General features: G+C 38.8%; 1 protein-coding gene across 1 annotated transcript; it reads right to left on the bottom strand.

Annotated features, from left to right (window-relative positions):
* Positions 1-549: 549 nt before the first annotated feature.
* Aicda (activation induced cytidine deaminase) lies at positions 550-12,306 on the bottom strand. Its single transcript, XM_013365715.3, has 6 exons — positions 12,261-12,306; positions 10,083-10,323; positions 3,982-4,129; positions 1,368-1,638; positions 974-1,089; positions 550-603 (listed from the first exon to the last, which is right to left on the bottom strand). The coding sequence occupies exons 1-6, from the start codon at positions 12,304-12,306 to the stop codon at positions 550-552; spliced, it is 876 nt and encodes a 291-aa protein (XP_013221169.3).
* Between the last annotated feature and the right edge of the window lie 1,378 nt (positions 12,307-13,684).

The following is a 13,684-nucleotide window of genomic DNA, read 5'->3' as shown; positions in this document are numbered from 1 at the left end:
AATGCTTTGGGGACAGGATTTGGGCTTATAATCACCCAGATTCTTTCATCAGGAAGGTCTACAGATCATGGCCTGATGGACGAAGTTACCCAATGGGAACTTCAAAGGAAAAAGAAGTAGAAAAATATGTTGCTAAAATCTGACAATTAAAATATGACAATAAAATAATAAAGGATAGTAATATAAAATCATTCGATCTTCTCGCCTTGCTTTTTAGGCTATGCCTTCTCTTTTCTTTCTACCTACAATTCATAGAACATTGATACTTTAAGATGGTCCCAGGTCCTGAAGTTCTGTTCTCTTCCAGTAGAGGGCAATGCTGCACTCAAAACTGCACCAGTTGCAAAATCACCCTGGTCAGCCTGCGTTCCTTCTCTATGATCAAGACAGATTATTTTTTAAATCATATACAAATATTTTTTCCCTCTCTACACTCTAAGAAATGAAGAGTTGAAGGGGAAAAACCGAAAAGGCTTGAAGGATTATTCTTCTATCCGCTCTCTTCAACAAAGATATTTCATCATACGTGACATGCCAGGAGGTTTGCTATCAAAGTCCCAAAGTTCGAAAGGCGTCTCGTAAGTCATCCACCTCATATAGGGGCTGCAAAGAAAGAGAAAAATGAATGCAGTGAATGGCTTCAAAACTGAGCTGGACAAGGAAGTCTTCTAAAACTGCATGGCTTATCTTTTTAACATTTTGTTAGTAAATTGGAATTCTGATCAGGAGGGAAACACAGCTGAGGAATCTGAGGAGCGATTAGCAGAAAGAAGACAAGTAAAGCTATGAAAGAAGGAGAAGGTAAAGGAAAGACATCTTAGCAGAGGGCTCTGAACTATGAATTAACAGAAGGGAAAACTGAATTATAGGAGAAATAAAGTTTCGTCAGATGAAAAACGAGAGTGACTTTTAAAAATATAAGAAGCTGCAGGAAAAGACTATAGAAAAAGTGAAAAGCAAGGAAGCCACTTACCAAAAGGATGCGACGAAGTTGTCTGGATAGCCGAACTGAATTCTCATGCAGCCCTTCCCAGGCCTTGAAAGTTCTTTCACGATTTTCTACAAAAGTATTCCAGCAGTAAAAATAATCTTTAAAAAAATGGGGGGACAGGGGGAAAAGATAGTTCAGGTCTTCAACTAGAAGTAAAGAAAACCCTGGCCTCACTTCCTCATTTACCCAGGACCTTGTCACCAAGCCATTCACAGCTTTCCTGGAATTCTAATCAATAATTTTGACTCCCATCGTGAACCAGGAACCTTAGGCAATTCTTCCCCCTGAGTTTTCCCCACTGACTCTTCTCATTCTGAATTGCAATTTAAAATTATGTCTGCTGCACAGAGCCTGCGCAAAAGGTTCCCCTTCGCACCTTTGAAGGTCATGATGCCGATTTGGACCCCAGCGCGGTGCAGCCTCCGCAGCCCCTCAGGCTCTGCCTTGCGGTCCTCGCAGAAGTAGAGGCGCGCGGTGAAGATTCTCAGACTGAGGTTGGGGTTCCCTCTCAGAAAGTCTGCCACGTGCCGGGCACAGTCGTAACAGGGGCTCCAGGAGGTGAACCAAGTGACTCGGTAGCACCGGCCAGGGTCCAAGTCCCAGTCCGAGATGTAGCGGAGGAAGAGCAATTCCACGTGGCAACCTGACTGGGGAGAGAGCAGAGAACCCAGTTCACTGACCTTTGTTGTGGTTGTGGTAACTTCACAGGTATTCTCTCCCACAATGAGCTTTTAGAATGCTGACAGTTACTGTCTTTTGTGTTACACAGAGGTCAAGCAAGAGCTCATTAGTAAGAGGTGAACCAAAACCTTTGTGTGTATGTAACACTGGTCTTACCCAGTGAAGGAAGGCTAAGGATTTTTTTTTTTTTTCTTTTTTGAGGGGTGTGTGGGGAGAAGGATGAAATAAGTAGAGAATGGTAGAAATAGCATCATACTACCCGTACAGAGGTTGAATTTGTGTTTTGAAGTTATTTTTGCACATTTGAAGAAGGAAAAATGTCTTGGAAGTTTCTGTTGATAAAACATTGTGGAACTACACGTGGACCCCTAGGTGGAGCTAGGACAATTTGTGAGATTGCTTGGGAGGATGCAAAGAGTGAAAATAGATTATGGTGAATCAGACAGGTGGGTGTTGTACAAGTAATAGGCACTAGTATGGGCCAAGAGCAATTAAATAATGTGTTCTCTCATTGTATAGTCTCAGTGATTGTAATAATAACTGCAATAGTGAGGTATAACAGGCCAAACTCTTATTGCAGAAGTCATTAATCCCAGAATATGAAGACAGGTTTCATTTTCTAGCTTCACTTTTGAGACTTAAACAAATTACTCAACTCTTGGTTCTTACATTTCCTCATCAGAAAAATGAGCTGGTATTGTGAGCATTAAATGTGAAAGTGCAGATAAAATGAAAGGTTTCTATAAATAGAATGTGTCACATTACAAAATAAGAAAATGACTTGAATGTAAAATCATGATGGTAATAAAGATTGGCAAACAAATAAAAGCAATGAAAATAGCATGACATGTCACACCACAGATTCTTCCCTGGGATTCAACCAGGACTAGATGTCACAGAATGTTAGGAGAGGAGATATCCACAGGCAGAAGCTTATGTAAGACCATTTGATTTTGATGAAGAAGTCTTTTTAAACTCCCTGCCCCGCTCTACAGGGGATTAAACCCAGTATTTTTTTATTGAAAATTAAAAAAAATTTGAGATAGGGTCCCTCTAATATGTGGAGGCTATCCTCAAACTTTCCATCCCCTGCTTCATTCAGCCACCCAAGTTACTAGTTGGTGAAGAAATCTTCTGGAAATGTAATCCTATCAGGCAGCTGAAAGTTTGATTTAATTAACCAATCTATAGAGGTTTCTCTGAGTTTTCTGGGCCTCACCATAGTAAATGTATTTTCTGGTCTACAATCTACATGAATAGGAGGAATAGAAATCATTGGAAAAAGAATTGAGCTGCTGTAATTTCACCTATATTTTTCATCTTTATAAATTTTCAAAAATTTTAAAGACACAATTTTTTTTTCATTTAAAATTTTGCTTGAGCTGGGTGTGGTGGCATATGCCTGTTTTAGTCTCAGGTACTTGGGAGTCTGACGCAGGAGAATCACTTAAGTCCACGAGTTCAAGAACAGCCTGGGCAACATGAAGAGACTCCATCTCAGGAATAGAAAAAAAAAGTTGGAATTTAGTTTGAGGGACTGGGCACATGACTGGGGTACAGTACAACACTTAACTAGAATGCTGAAAGGCCTGAGTTTGACCTCCAGTACCACAATAAATAAATAAATAAATAAATAAATAAATAAATAAATAAATAAATAAATAAAATGAGCTGGTAATATTTCCTCATATCAAAATCCTCTTACCTTAATCTCAGGGCAATTCAGAGGCTGGGGATATAGCTCAGTTGGTAGAGTGCTTGCCTCACATGCACAAGGCCCTGGGTTCAATCCCCAGCACTGCACACATGGAAAAAAAAAAAAAGGCTGGAAAAGGGGAGGAAAGTTTGGGATCAAGTATGGCATTAGGGTACCAGGCATGATTGAGAAGGACATTAAATGACCTTTCAGGCCATGTCTAATATGGGTGCATAGGGAGGGGGTAAAGAAGATTTGAAAAAGTTAGTGGAGACAGAAACGCAAAAAAAAATGGGTGGACTAGTTTTAGTGGCCCATGCCTGTAATTCCAGAGATTCTGGAGGTTAGGCAAGAGGATGGCAACTTCAAGGCAAGCCTCAGCAACTTAGATAAGCCTTAAGCAACTTAGGGAGACCTTGTCTTAAAATAAACAATAAAAAGGGATGTGGCTCAGTGGTAAAGTACCTCTGGGTTCAATCCCTAGTACTGCGCCCCCACAGTCCCCCAACCCTCAAAAAAAAAAAAAAAAAAAAAAACCTGGACCCTCAGCAGGTAACTAAAAGCATCTACTGTTTAGCTTTCAACTGCTGGGAAAGCAAACTTTAATTGATACCTTGTTGCGAAGGTGGCCAAAGTCCAGTGAAAAGGAGGTGGCACTATCCCGACGCTTCACCACATAACACAGGTAGGTCTCATGCCGACCCTTAGCCCAGCGAACATTTTTGAAATGGTAAAGAAACTTCTTCCGATTCATCAGAAGGCTGTGGGTGAGAGGAAGGAGAAGGAAATCAGGAACACAGTTCACTCTCTGGTCACTTTGGGTTTTCCTTCAGATGATGATGATGATGATGATGATGATGGGTGCTGGGGATGGAACAAACCCAGTACCTCTTGCTTGCTAGGCTCTACCACTGAGCTACATCCCCAGTCCTGTTATTATTACTTTTAAAATTTATAATTACTTGAAAGCATCTCTCCCTTCATTTGCTGGATGCCTGAGACCTACTGAGCTTGGAATCCTGCTTAAACATCTTTTTCTGCTTAAAATTAAGACCAACTGAGAGAAACTTGGCAAGAACCCTAAACTCATTTGAGTTCAATAGACAGTCTCCTCCCCTGGCTGTCTACTAGATGTTGATGACTTAATATTACAAACTTGTTCTTCAGTCTCATAATTATTTTTTTAGGTTTCTCTCCAGTTTCTACTTAAATCTCCAATATGTACCTTAAACTCAACATGCCCAACAGCATCCCTAAAATGTCCACTGTCCTGAACTGCTACTCCCTCTGACTTTACCATGTCAGGTAACCAGACTGGAAACTTGGAATCATCCCTTATTATTTCTTATTCCTTATTCCTCATGCAATTAATTATTTAAATTTGTTGATTCTGTTGGGTCTCAGAAAGGATACTTTGCCCTACTGAGAACTTTGAATTACAGGAGCATGAGAAATCTCAGATGCAGCCTCCGAAGCCAAGGCTCTGACCTTCTGCCTTCCTGTCTCCTGTCTAGCGAATGTTAGAAACCAGAATTCCTCTCCCTCAAGAAGGATCATAGAAGCTAAACCCCCTCTCCCCCAAAGCATGCTATAAAATCTGGAAAGGCCTCTCTCCCCCTTCTCTATTAGAGACTCTCCTTGCACAGGTGTCCTACCCTATACCCAGGGGAAGGCATGCTGCATGGACAGGCCACATAGAATCTGGAGAGACCTTGCTGAGTTTCCTCCCTTACTGAATTACCATTAAATCAGGTCCCTTTGTCTAGTCACATTTCCATGTGCTTCCTGTTCTTCATTTGAATCTAAACATAAAAACAGTTTTCCCTGGGTCTGAGGGTCTTTAATTAAATAAACTTGTTATGCTTTTCTTTCTTTCCTCCTCCTCTTTTTTTTCTGTTCCTCCCTTCCTCCTTCCTTCCTTCTTTTCTTTTTTTTAATACCTTTTTAGTTGCAGATGGACACAATACCTCCATTCATTTGTTTTTATTTTTGTGTGGTGCTGGGGAACGAACCCAATGCCTCACACATGCTAGGCAAGTGCTCCACCACTGAGTACAATCCCAGCCCTCCTTCTTTTCTTCCTGCCTTGCTGGGGATGGAACCACTGTTCTCTTACACAGTAGCCAATAGCTTTGCCTCTGAGCTATATCTCAGCTATATCTCAGTTCTTCTGCTGCTTTTATAACTTGGCAATATAATCTTCATATTTAGCTAGGTGCACTCCCTCTCTCTCTCTCTCTCTCTCTCTCTCTCTCTCTCTCTCTCTCTCTCTCTCTCTCTCACACACACACACACACACACACACACACGGACTGACTGTCCCTCCTCTTTTTTTTCTAGCTCTAAACTCAGTATCTTGCATAGTAAATTGAATTTGTTGAGACACTCTTTGGTAACTCAAGTTTCTTTAAGGAAATTTAGAATCCCTTTTAAAGCTGGGAACATAGTAGCACAAGCTATGTGGCAAGGTTGCTACTAAAGCAAGAGTGCTATCTCTGATTTTTGTGGGTCCTTTTTTCCAGAAATATATTTTTCCAACTTGTGGAGATAGTGCTGCTACCTAATGGTACTGGGTAAAAGAGCAAAGAACTTGTAAAGGCCTGGTGAGGAATTTGAATACAGTTTGCTGGCAAGAGAATTGAAACGTTTTTGCACTTTTTTTTTTTTTTTTACATTGAGGCATAATTTACATACAGTAAATTTTGCCCACAATTCTGTGAATATTGGCAGATGTAAACACCCCACACTGCTACCACAGTCAGGTTACAGAACATTTCCCAGGTAACTCGCACAAAGTTTCTTTACCCTGCTTTGCAATCAATTCTCCTCTCCACCAGGCAACCACTGACTTGCTTTCTGTAACTATACATTTTCTATTATTTCATATAAACCATACATCATCTCTTTTGGTCTTATTTCATTTAACATAATGACTTTGAGACTCATCCATGTTTCATAGTTTGTTCCTTTTTCCTGCAGAGTGGTATTCTATTGCATGAGTATAGCATGTTTTGTTTTCTCATTCACCTGTTGATGGATATTTGGATTGTGCACACTTTGGTGCAACTGTAAGTAAAGGTACTATGAACATTCATGTGCTGGTCTTTGTATGGACATAAAATGAGAATTGATAATTTAGTAATGTATTATAGGTGATAGACCTGGCCTTAAAAATTAACTGCCCCAGTGTCGACTTTATTAGATAGAAAATCTAGGACGACAGCTGATTATAGCTGTTTCAATTCTGTTTTATTTTGGTACCAGAGACTGAACCCAGGGGTGCTTAACAGAACCACATCCACAGCCTTTTTTATTTTTTATTTTGAAACAGGGTCTTGTTTAGTTGCTTAGGGCCTCACTAAATTGTTGAGCCTGGCCTCGAACTTGTGATTCTCTTGCCTCAGACTCCTAAATTTCTAGGATTATAGGCATGCTCTACCTTGCTCAGCTAAATCTTTCAATTTAAATGTCTCCATTTACACACATAAAAGTTATTAAAAAAACATTTTAAACCTTTAGGAAGAGAACTAGATTTATCAACAGTATAAACATTGTATGTATCAAACAATATAAAAAGTAGTCAACTGTATTCATTTATTTAGTACAGGGGATTGAACCCAAGGGTGCTTACCCACTGAACCACATCTCCAGCCCTTTTAATATTTTATTTAGAGACAAGGTCTTGCTAAGTTGATAAGAGCCTCACTAATCTGTTGAGGCTGGCTTCGAACTTGCAATCCTTCTGTCTCAGAAGGCCCAAATTGCTGGGATTAGAGGCATGCGCCACCTTGCCAAACTGGGTTTTTTTGTTTTGTTTTGTTTTGTTTTGGTACCAGGGATTGAATTTAGGGGCACTCAACCACTGAGCCACATCCCCATCCCTATTTTGTATTTTATTTAGAGCAGGGTCTCACTGAGTTGTTTAGCACCTCACTGTTGGCTTTGAACTCACGATACTCCTGCCTCAGCCTCCCGTGTTGCTGGGACTACAGGCTGTGTTTTGTTTTTAAGTAAATTACGCAATTAGGTACCAGTGGTAAAGCTCAATGGTAGAGTTTTTTGTTTTGTTTTGTTTTGCTTTTTGGTACCAGAGATAGAATCCAGAGACACTTAACCATTGAGCCACATCCCTAGCCCTTTTTATATTTTATTTTATGACAAAGTCTTACTAAGTTGCTTAGGGCCTCCCTAAATTGCTGAGGCTAGCTTCAAACTTGTAATCCTCCTGCCTCAGCCTCTTGAGCCCCTGAGTTTGCAGAAATGTGTCACCATACCTGACAAATGGTAGAGATTGTGAGAGGCACTGAGTTCAATGCCCAGCACCAAACAAAAATTAAAAATGCATAATTGACAAGAATCTAAAATGGATACAAAGCCTCAGCAACAATCAGCTTTATTTAAAAATAGTAATAATGTATTATGGTAGTCACTATAGCACCACCACTATTTCTATGACTACTTAATTAGCACATAGTAACCATCAGCATGTGTAATCTCAACACATAATAAGCTCTTAATAAATACAGAAGAGAAAGAAAAAAAATTTTTTGGGAGCCCAAATCCAAAAAAATTTTTTTTCTTTCTCTTCTGTATTTATTAAGAGCTTATTATGCTGTTGAGATTACACATGCTGATGGTTACTAAGAAATAGTGTGTGCTGATAGTGACTAACTCCAATGTACATTATTACTATTTTTAAATAAAGCTGATTGTTGCTGAGGCTTTGTATCCATTTTAGATTCTTGTCAATTATGCATTTTTAATTTTTGTAACATGGTGCTGGTCAATGAATCAGTGCCTCTCACAATCTCTACCATTTGTCAGGTATAGAAAAAGTGAGGAACCTTTTTACATTTCTGCAACTGGGGATCTAAGCTGAGGGGGCATCCATCATACCTTTGAGGCAAGCACTTGACCAGTGTACACCACCATCCCTGGAAATCTTTTTTTCATGCACCATGGGTGGTATGTGTATGCTGTGCCTGTGAGCTCATGAATATGTGTGTGTGTGTGTGTGTGTGTGTGTTAGGGCAGGTTCGGTTATCATGATGATGGAGAAATGTCCCAGGAATATAGAAAAGAAGGATATGGAATAGTAAAGGAATTCAGAGTGTTTTTGTGTCCTATCTCATGTGAAATGGCAGTTGGCCTTTACTATTTCAGTCAAAGTTGTGAGCTGGAATGAAATGATTTGCTGGAGCCTGATCTGTTATGAACTTTCTTGATCCATTTCTTCCCCACCTTGGAACCTGTTTCCAGGACCTGTTCTTCTATGGTGTGTCTCCTAGGTAGGAAGGACTTTGCAGAGACAATTTTTTTCAGGCCCCCAGGTTGACAGCTGCTTGGACAGCTGTGTTCCCTGAGGCAGAACATGAGCTGCATCCCCAGCAATGCAAACCAGAAAGAAATGGGTTAAAAATAATCCTGACATAGTCATCTTCTGCTATCCCCAGTGAACTCTGCACATAGGACATTCGTGAATGATAATTATGTATCATTAATTTTGTCCTGTTGAATTTTGTCTTTCTCTATCCTTATTTGTCTTTCTCTGAATTTCAACAACTGACTTTTCCTTTGTTTTGCCTTTGCTTATGTACAAAGATTTCCACAGGACCTTTAACCAGGATTTATACCTCAGATTAGTATTCACACTCTCACTGCAAACTGAGGAGACAGTTGATATTATATTTTTCTCAAGAAAATGTTCTAAAGAAGATTTAATGTACCATTAAAAATCTTATTTTTGTTTATTTGCTTTTGCAGGACTAGCAAGCACTCTACCACTAAGCTACACCCCCAGCACTACCATTGAAATTCTTAAGTATGGAGTCTAAATTATTTGTGAAAGAATTATATTGAGATAATATATGTAAATTAGGTGTGATTTCCCTATATTCCTAGTAATCATCATGTGATAAGAATGGAACCACTATATAAAACTATAACGCACTAATAAAAATATGGAAAAAATTAGAATGGAATAAGCTCTATAATAATAACTTACCATAAAATGCATGTTGAGACACTGAAAACTTTACAAAATCCACATTTAAGAAATAAGTTAGACCATATTTGAAAAAACATAAAGATTAGTCAAATAGTAAACATGCCACTAACTGGCCAGTACTTGGACCTATAATATAAAATAACTTGCTTAAATTAATTTTTATCTTTATAACAACCTTAATGACTTTCAAGCAATTAATCTTGAATGTTTTATATTTTTTTTAAAGTACAAATTTCCTTGCCACAGCTAAATTATTTCAGTAGTCTCCCTAGGACAGTTTGTCTTCAAATAGTTTTATTATTGAATATTTACAGATTTATCATTAAAAATTACCACTACTGTTTTTAGTACAGTATTGCTATGACCTTTTTATGATTCGAGTCTCTAAAGATTTCTCTGTTAATATTTCTGTCATAAACTAGTTCTGGTTGTGGCAAATCCCAGGACAGATCAGTACATTGTGCATATTGTGTGTGTGTGTGTGTGTGTGTGTGTGTGTACAACATGAAAAAGAGAGGGATGGAGACAAGTGCAGAACAGAGAAAGTTAGGCTGAGAACATGCAAGTCCTGATCAGAAGATGAGTCAGATTCAGAATAAAAAAAGAGCACATTGACCAAACAGATCTTGCAACTGAGAAAGGGATAGCTACTGACCTCACTATTCAGATTTACTTGAAGAAACCCAAAAAGGAGATTGCCTCTTTACCTGTCCATAGTGGATTCCAGAGTGTCTTTCTTGATTCTGAAAGTCTTAGGCCAAGAAAATCTTGCCTCAAGCAATGATGCTTCACTGCCTCTGTCTGACAAAAAAATTGGCCCCTCACATTCAAATTTGAACTTGCCCTTGTAGACTCCTCCCCCCATAGCATCACCACCACCAGGTACCCCAATAGCCTTCTTCCTAATTTGGGTCCCGTGAAGATGGGTGGGGTTGTCGTAGGCAGAGTCTTAGGGGTTGAATGATTAAAGGCAGCTTTACTGAATGTTTCCTTTAGGGCTGCCTCTAAGAAACCAAGAAGTCCATGCTTCATAGGTAACAAACATCAGGAGACAGTAATAGTATACACTTCTTAAGTTAGAATCATGGTAATACTGTCTCCCCCACCACCTCTTTCTTTTCTTTTCTTTTAAATTGGGATTGAATCCCGAGTGCTCTAACCACTGAGCAACACCCCCAGCCCTTTTATTTTAAGATAGTTTCTTGCTAAATTACCCAGGCTGGCCCAAGCTTGCAATGTTTCTGCTTCAGCCTCTCATTACAGACATTTGCCACCATGCCTGGCTGTTGTAGTTTGCATGTTTGTGTGTGTGTGTGTGTGTGTGTGTGTGTGTGTGTGTATGTGGTGTGTGTGTTGATGGAGATCGAATCCAAGACCTCATGTATGATAGGCCAAGGCTCTGCCACTGAGCTACTCCCAGCCCAATAAACATTATCTTTAATTTTGAAACTATAATTATAATGATAACATTCATTTTCACTTAAATGGCATGAATTAGCATTTAAGTGGCATCTTGTGTTCTGTGAGCTGAAAGCATCACAATTAATTTATACAATGTCCTTGGACCTCAACAGAGACAGGCACAAACAGCTCTGCTTTGTGGCTAAGCAAGTGAACTCAGTTATATAGGATTTATAACAGAAATTTTACTTCCCAAACCACTGATGTTTTTCTTTTTTGATTGCATATAAGAATTGTTGGAAGAATAGGTATTTATAGCAAAGAGTAATTTTTGAATGAGCCATTAAAAAAAAAAGAAAAGAAAAAACTTTTAATTTCAAGTCAGAAGTAGCAACACCCACTGGGTATGGTGATGCATGCCTGTAATCCCAGTGGCCTGGGAGGCTGAGGCAGGAGTATCACAAATTCAAAGCCAGCCTCAGCAAAAGTGAGGTGCTAAGCAACTCAATGAGACCCTGTCTCTAAATAAAATACAAAATAGGGATGGGGATGTGGCTCAGTGGTTGTGTGCCCCTGAGTTCAATCCCTAGTACCAAAAAAAAAAAAAAAGTAACAACATCCCCAAATATCAAACTGCTTATTTCACCAGACAGAATCAGTGCTTAACTGACTATATTGAACTTGGGAAACAGGCTGAGCTTTTCAAATAAGAGGCTTTAAGTTCCTGCCCTTTTACAACTTGGTCTATTAAAGATTTTATTTCGGACTGGGGATGTGGCTCAAGCGGTAGCACACTCGCCTGGCATGCATGCGGCCCGGGTTCGATCCTCAGCACCACATACAAACAAAGATGTTGTGTCCGCCGAAAACTAAAAAGTGAATATTAAAATTCTCTCTTTAAAAAAAAAAAAAGATCTATTTCTCACTCCCAGCTCAGTGAGTATATATATTTTATTTATCCATCATGAGGATAATTTAATACCTACTATAAGATAGAAACTGTGAAAGGTGCTGGGAATCCAACAGAGAGCAAAGCAGCTGGGGTCTTTCTTCTTCACACACATGGAGCACACACCCCTGCCTCTGAACTCCTGGCACCTCCACCTGGAGTACTTCCCTGTGTATTGTTACAAATTAATTTCTTATTTGTTTTATGTCTGATAGTTGAGACTTTCTCAACATTATATCTAAAAATCAATGATTTTTAGATTCTCATTCCCTACTTTCTTTCTCCCGTTATGTAATTTTTCTTCTCAGCACTTATCACTTGAAAGACACTCTTTATTTTACTTTTCAGTATGAATTATTATTTCTGAAAAAAGAAATTATGCAGGGGCCCAGAAGTTGTCTTTGGCATTCTAAGTGTCACAGAACAGTAGAATGGGGAAAGCAGGGGAAGAGATCTTCCAAATTCCTCTGCAGCATCCACCATGGGGTGTGGTTATCTGAAATAGGATCCCTTCAAATTGTCTCTTTAGATGTACCTTGTGCTTTCAACATATTTTCATCCAATTTTCCAGAGAATAACATACGTACGCAAACATAAACAGAGCATTCATATACATCCTCCCGAAGGACCAACATTAATTCTCAGAGATGGTGCCATCTTTAAATTCCCCCCAAAATGGAAGCAAGCTGGGTATGGTGGCATGTACCTGTAATTCAGAGACTAGGGAGGCTGAGGCAGGAGGATCAAAAGTTTGAGGCCAGCCTGGGCAATTTAACAAGACTTTGTCCCAAAATAAAAACTAAAAGGGGCTGGGGATGTAGTTCAGTGATAGAGAACCCCTGGGTTCAATCCCCAGAATGACAAAAAAAAAAAAAAAAAAAACCCTCAATCAATTGATCAGTGAATAAATAATTAAAATGGAAGAGAAAAAATTTTCTCAGTGCCCCAATGTGAAACTCCCTCTTGACACTGTATCTTCTCATTCTCATGATTATACAAAATTAATATCCTTTGTTTATGCTCTCTTTTCAAATTATGCCTTTTTGGATTTGGTGAAAATAAGAAAACTGGCCCATTGCTAATTCACATACTTTTTGTTTGCTTGTTAGGTTTCAGTTGTTTTTTGTTTGTTTGGGGTTTTTTATTGTTTTTTGGGGGGGGGTGGTTTTTTGCATTTCTAACCATTTTTAAGTGTACAACTCAGTGGCATTAATTACATTCCCAATGTTGTTTTACCCATCACTATTATGTTTCCAAAACTTTTTTTGTGGGGGGAGGCCACTGGGAACTGAACCCAGGGGCACTTTATCACTAAGTTACATCCTCAGTCTTTTTATTTTTTATTTTGAGACAGAGTCTTACTAAATTGCTGAGGCTAGCCTTAAACTTGCAGTCTCCTGCTTCAGTTTCCCAAATTGCTAGCTTATAAGTGTGTACAACCATGCCCACTTTGTTTCCAAAATTTGATCACACCAAAAAAAAAAAAAAAAATACATAGGAATAATGTAGAAATCATGATTCCCTCTTCTTTCTAGCCTCTACTAGCCTCTAATCTACTTTTTGTCTCTATTAATTTGCCTACTCAAGATATTTCAAAAAATTGGAATCATATAATACTTGTCCTTTTGTATCTGGATTATTCATTTTGCATAATGTTTTTAAGATTCTTCCATGTTATATTATATATAAGTGCTTCATTCCTTTTTATGGCTGGTTCCATTGTGTATACACTACATTTTATTTATTCATTCATCTATTGATGAATACCTGGGAGATGTGTGTGTGTGTGTGTGTTTGTGTATGTGTGTGTATGTGATTACAATGTTGGGAATTAAATCCACAGGTGCTTTGCCACTAAACTATAGCCCCAGCCCTTACTTCTTATTTTATTTTTATTTTTAAGACTGACCTTGAACTTGTGATCTTTTTTTTTTTTTTAGAGAGAGAGAGAGAGGGAAG

The sequence above is a fragment of the Ictidomys tridecemlineatus genome, chromosome 6 (genome assembly GCF_052094955.1).
Source record: "Ictidomys tridecemlineatus isolate mIctTri1 chromosome 6, mIctTri1.hap1, whole genome shotgun sequence".
Classification (NCBI taxonomy): domain Eukaryota; kingdom Metazoa; phylum Chordata; class Mammalia; order Rodentia; family Sciuridae; genus Ictidomys; species Ictidomys tridecemlineatus.
This window is presented reverse-complemented; position numbering and strand designations above follow the sequence as displayed.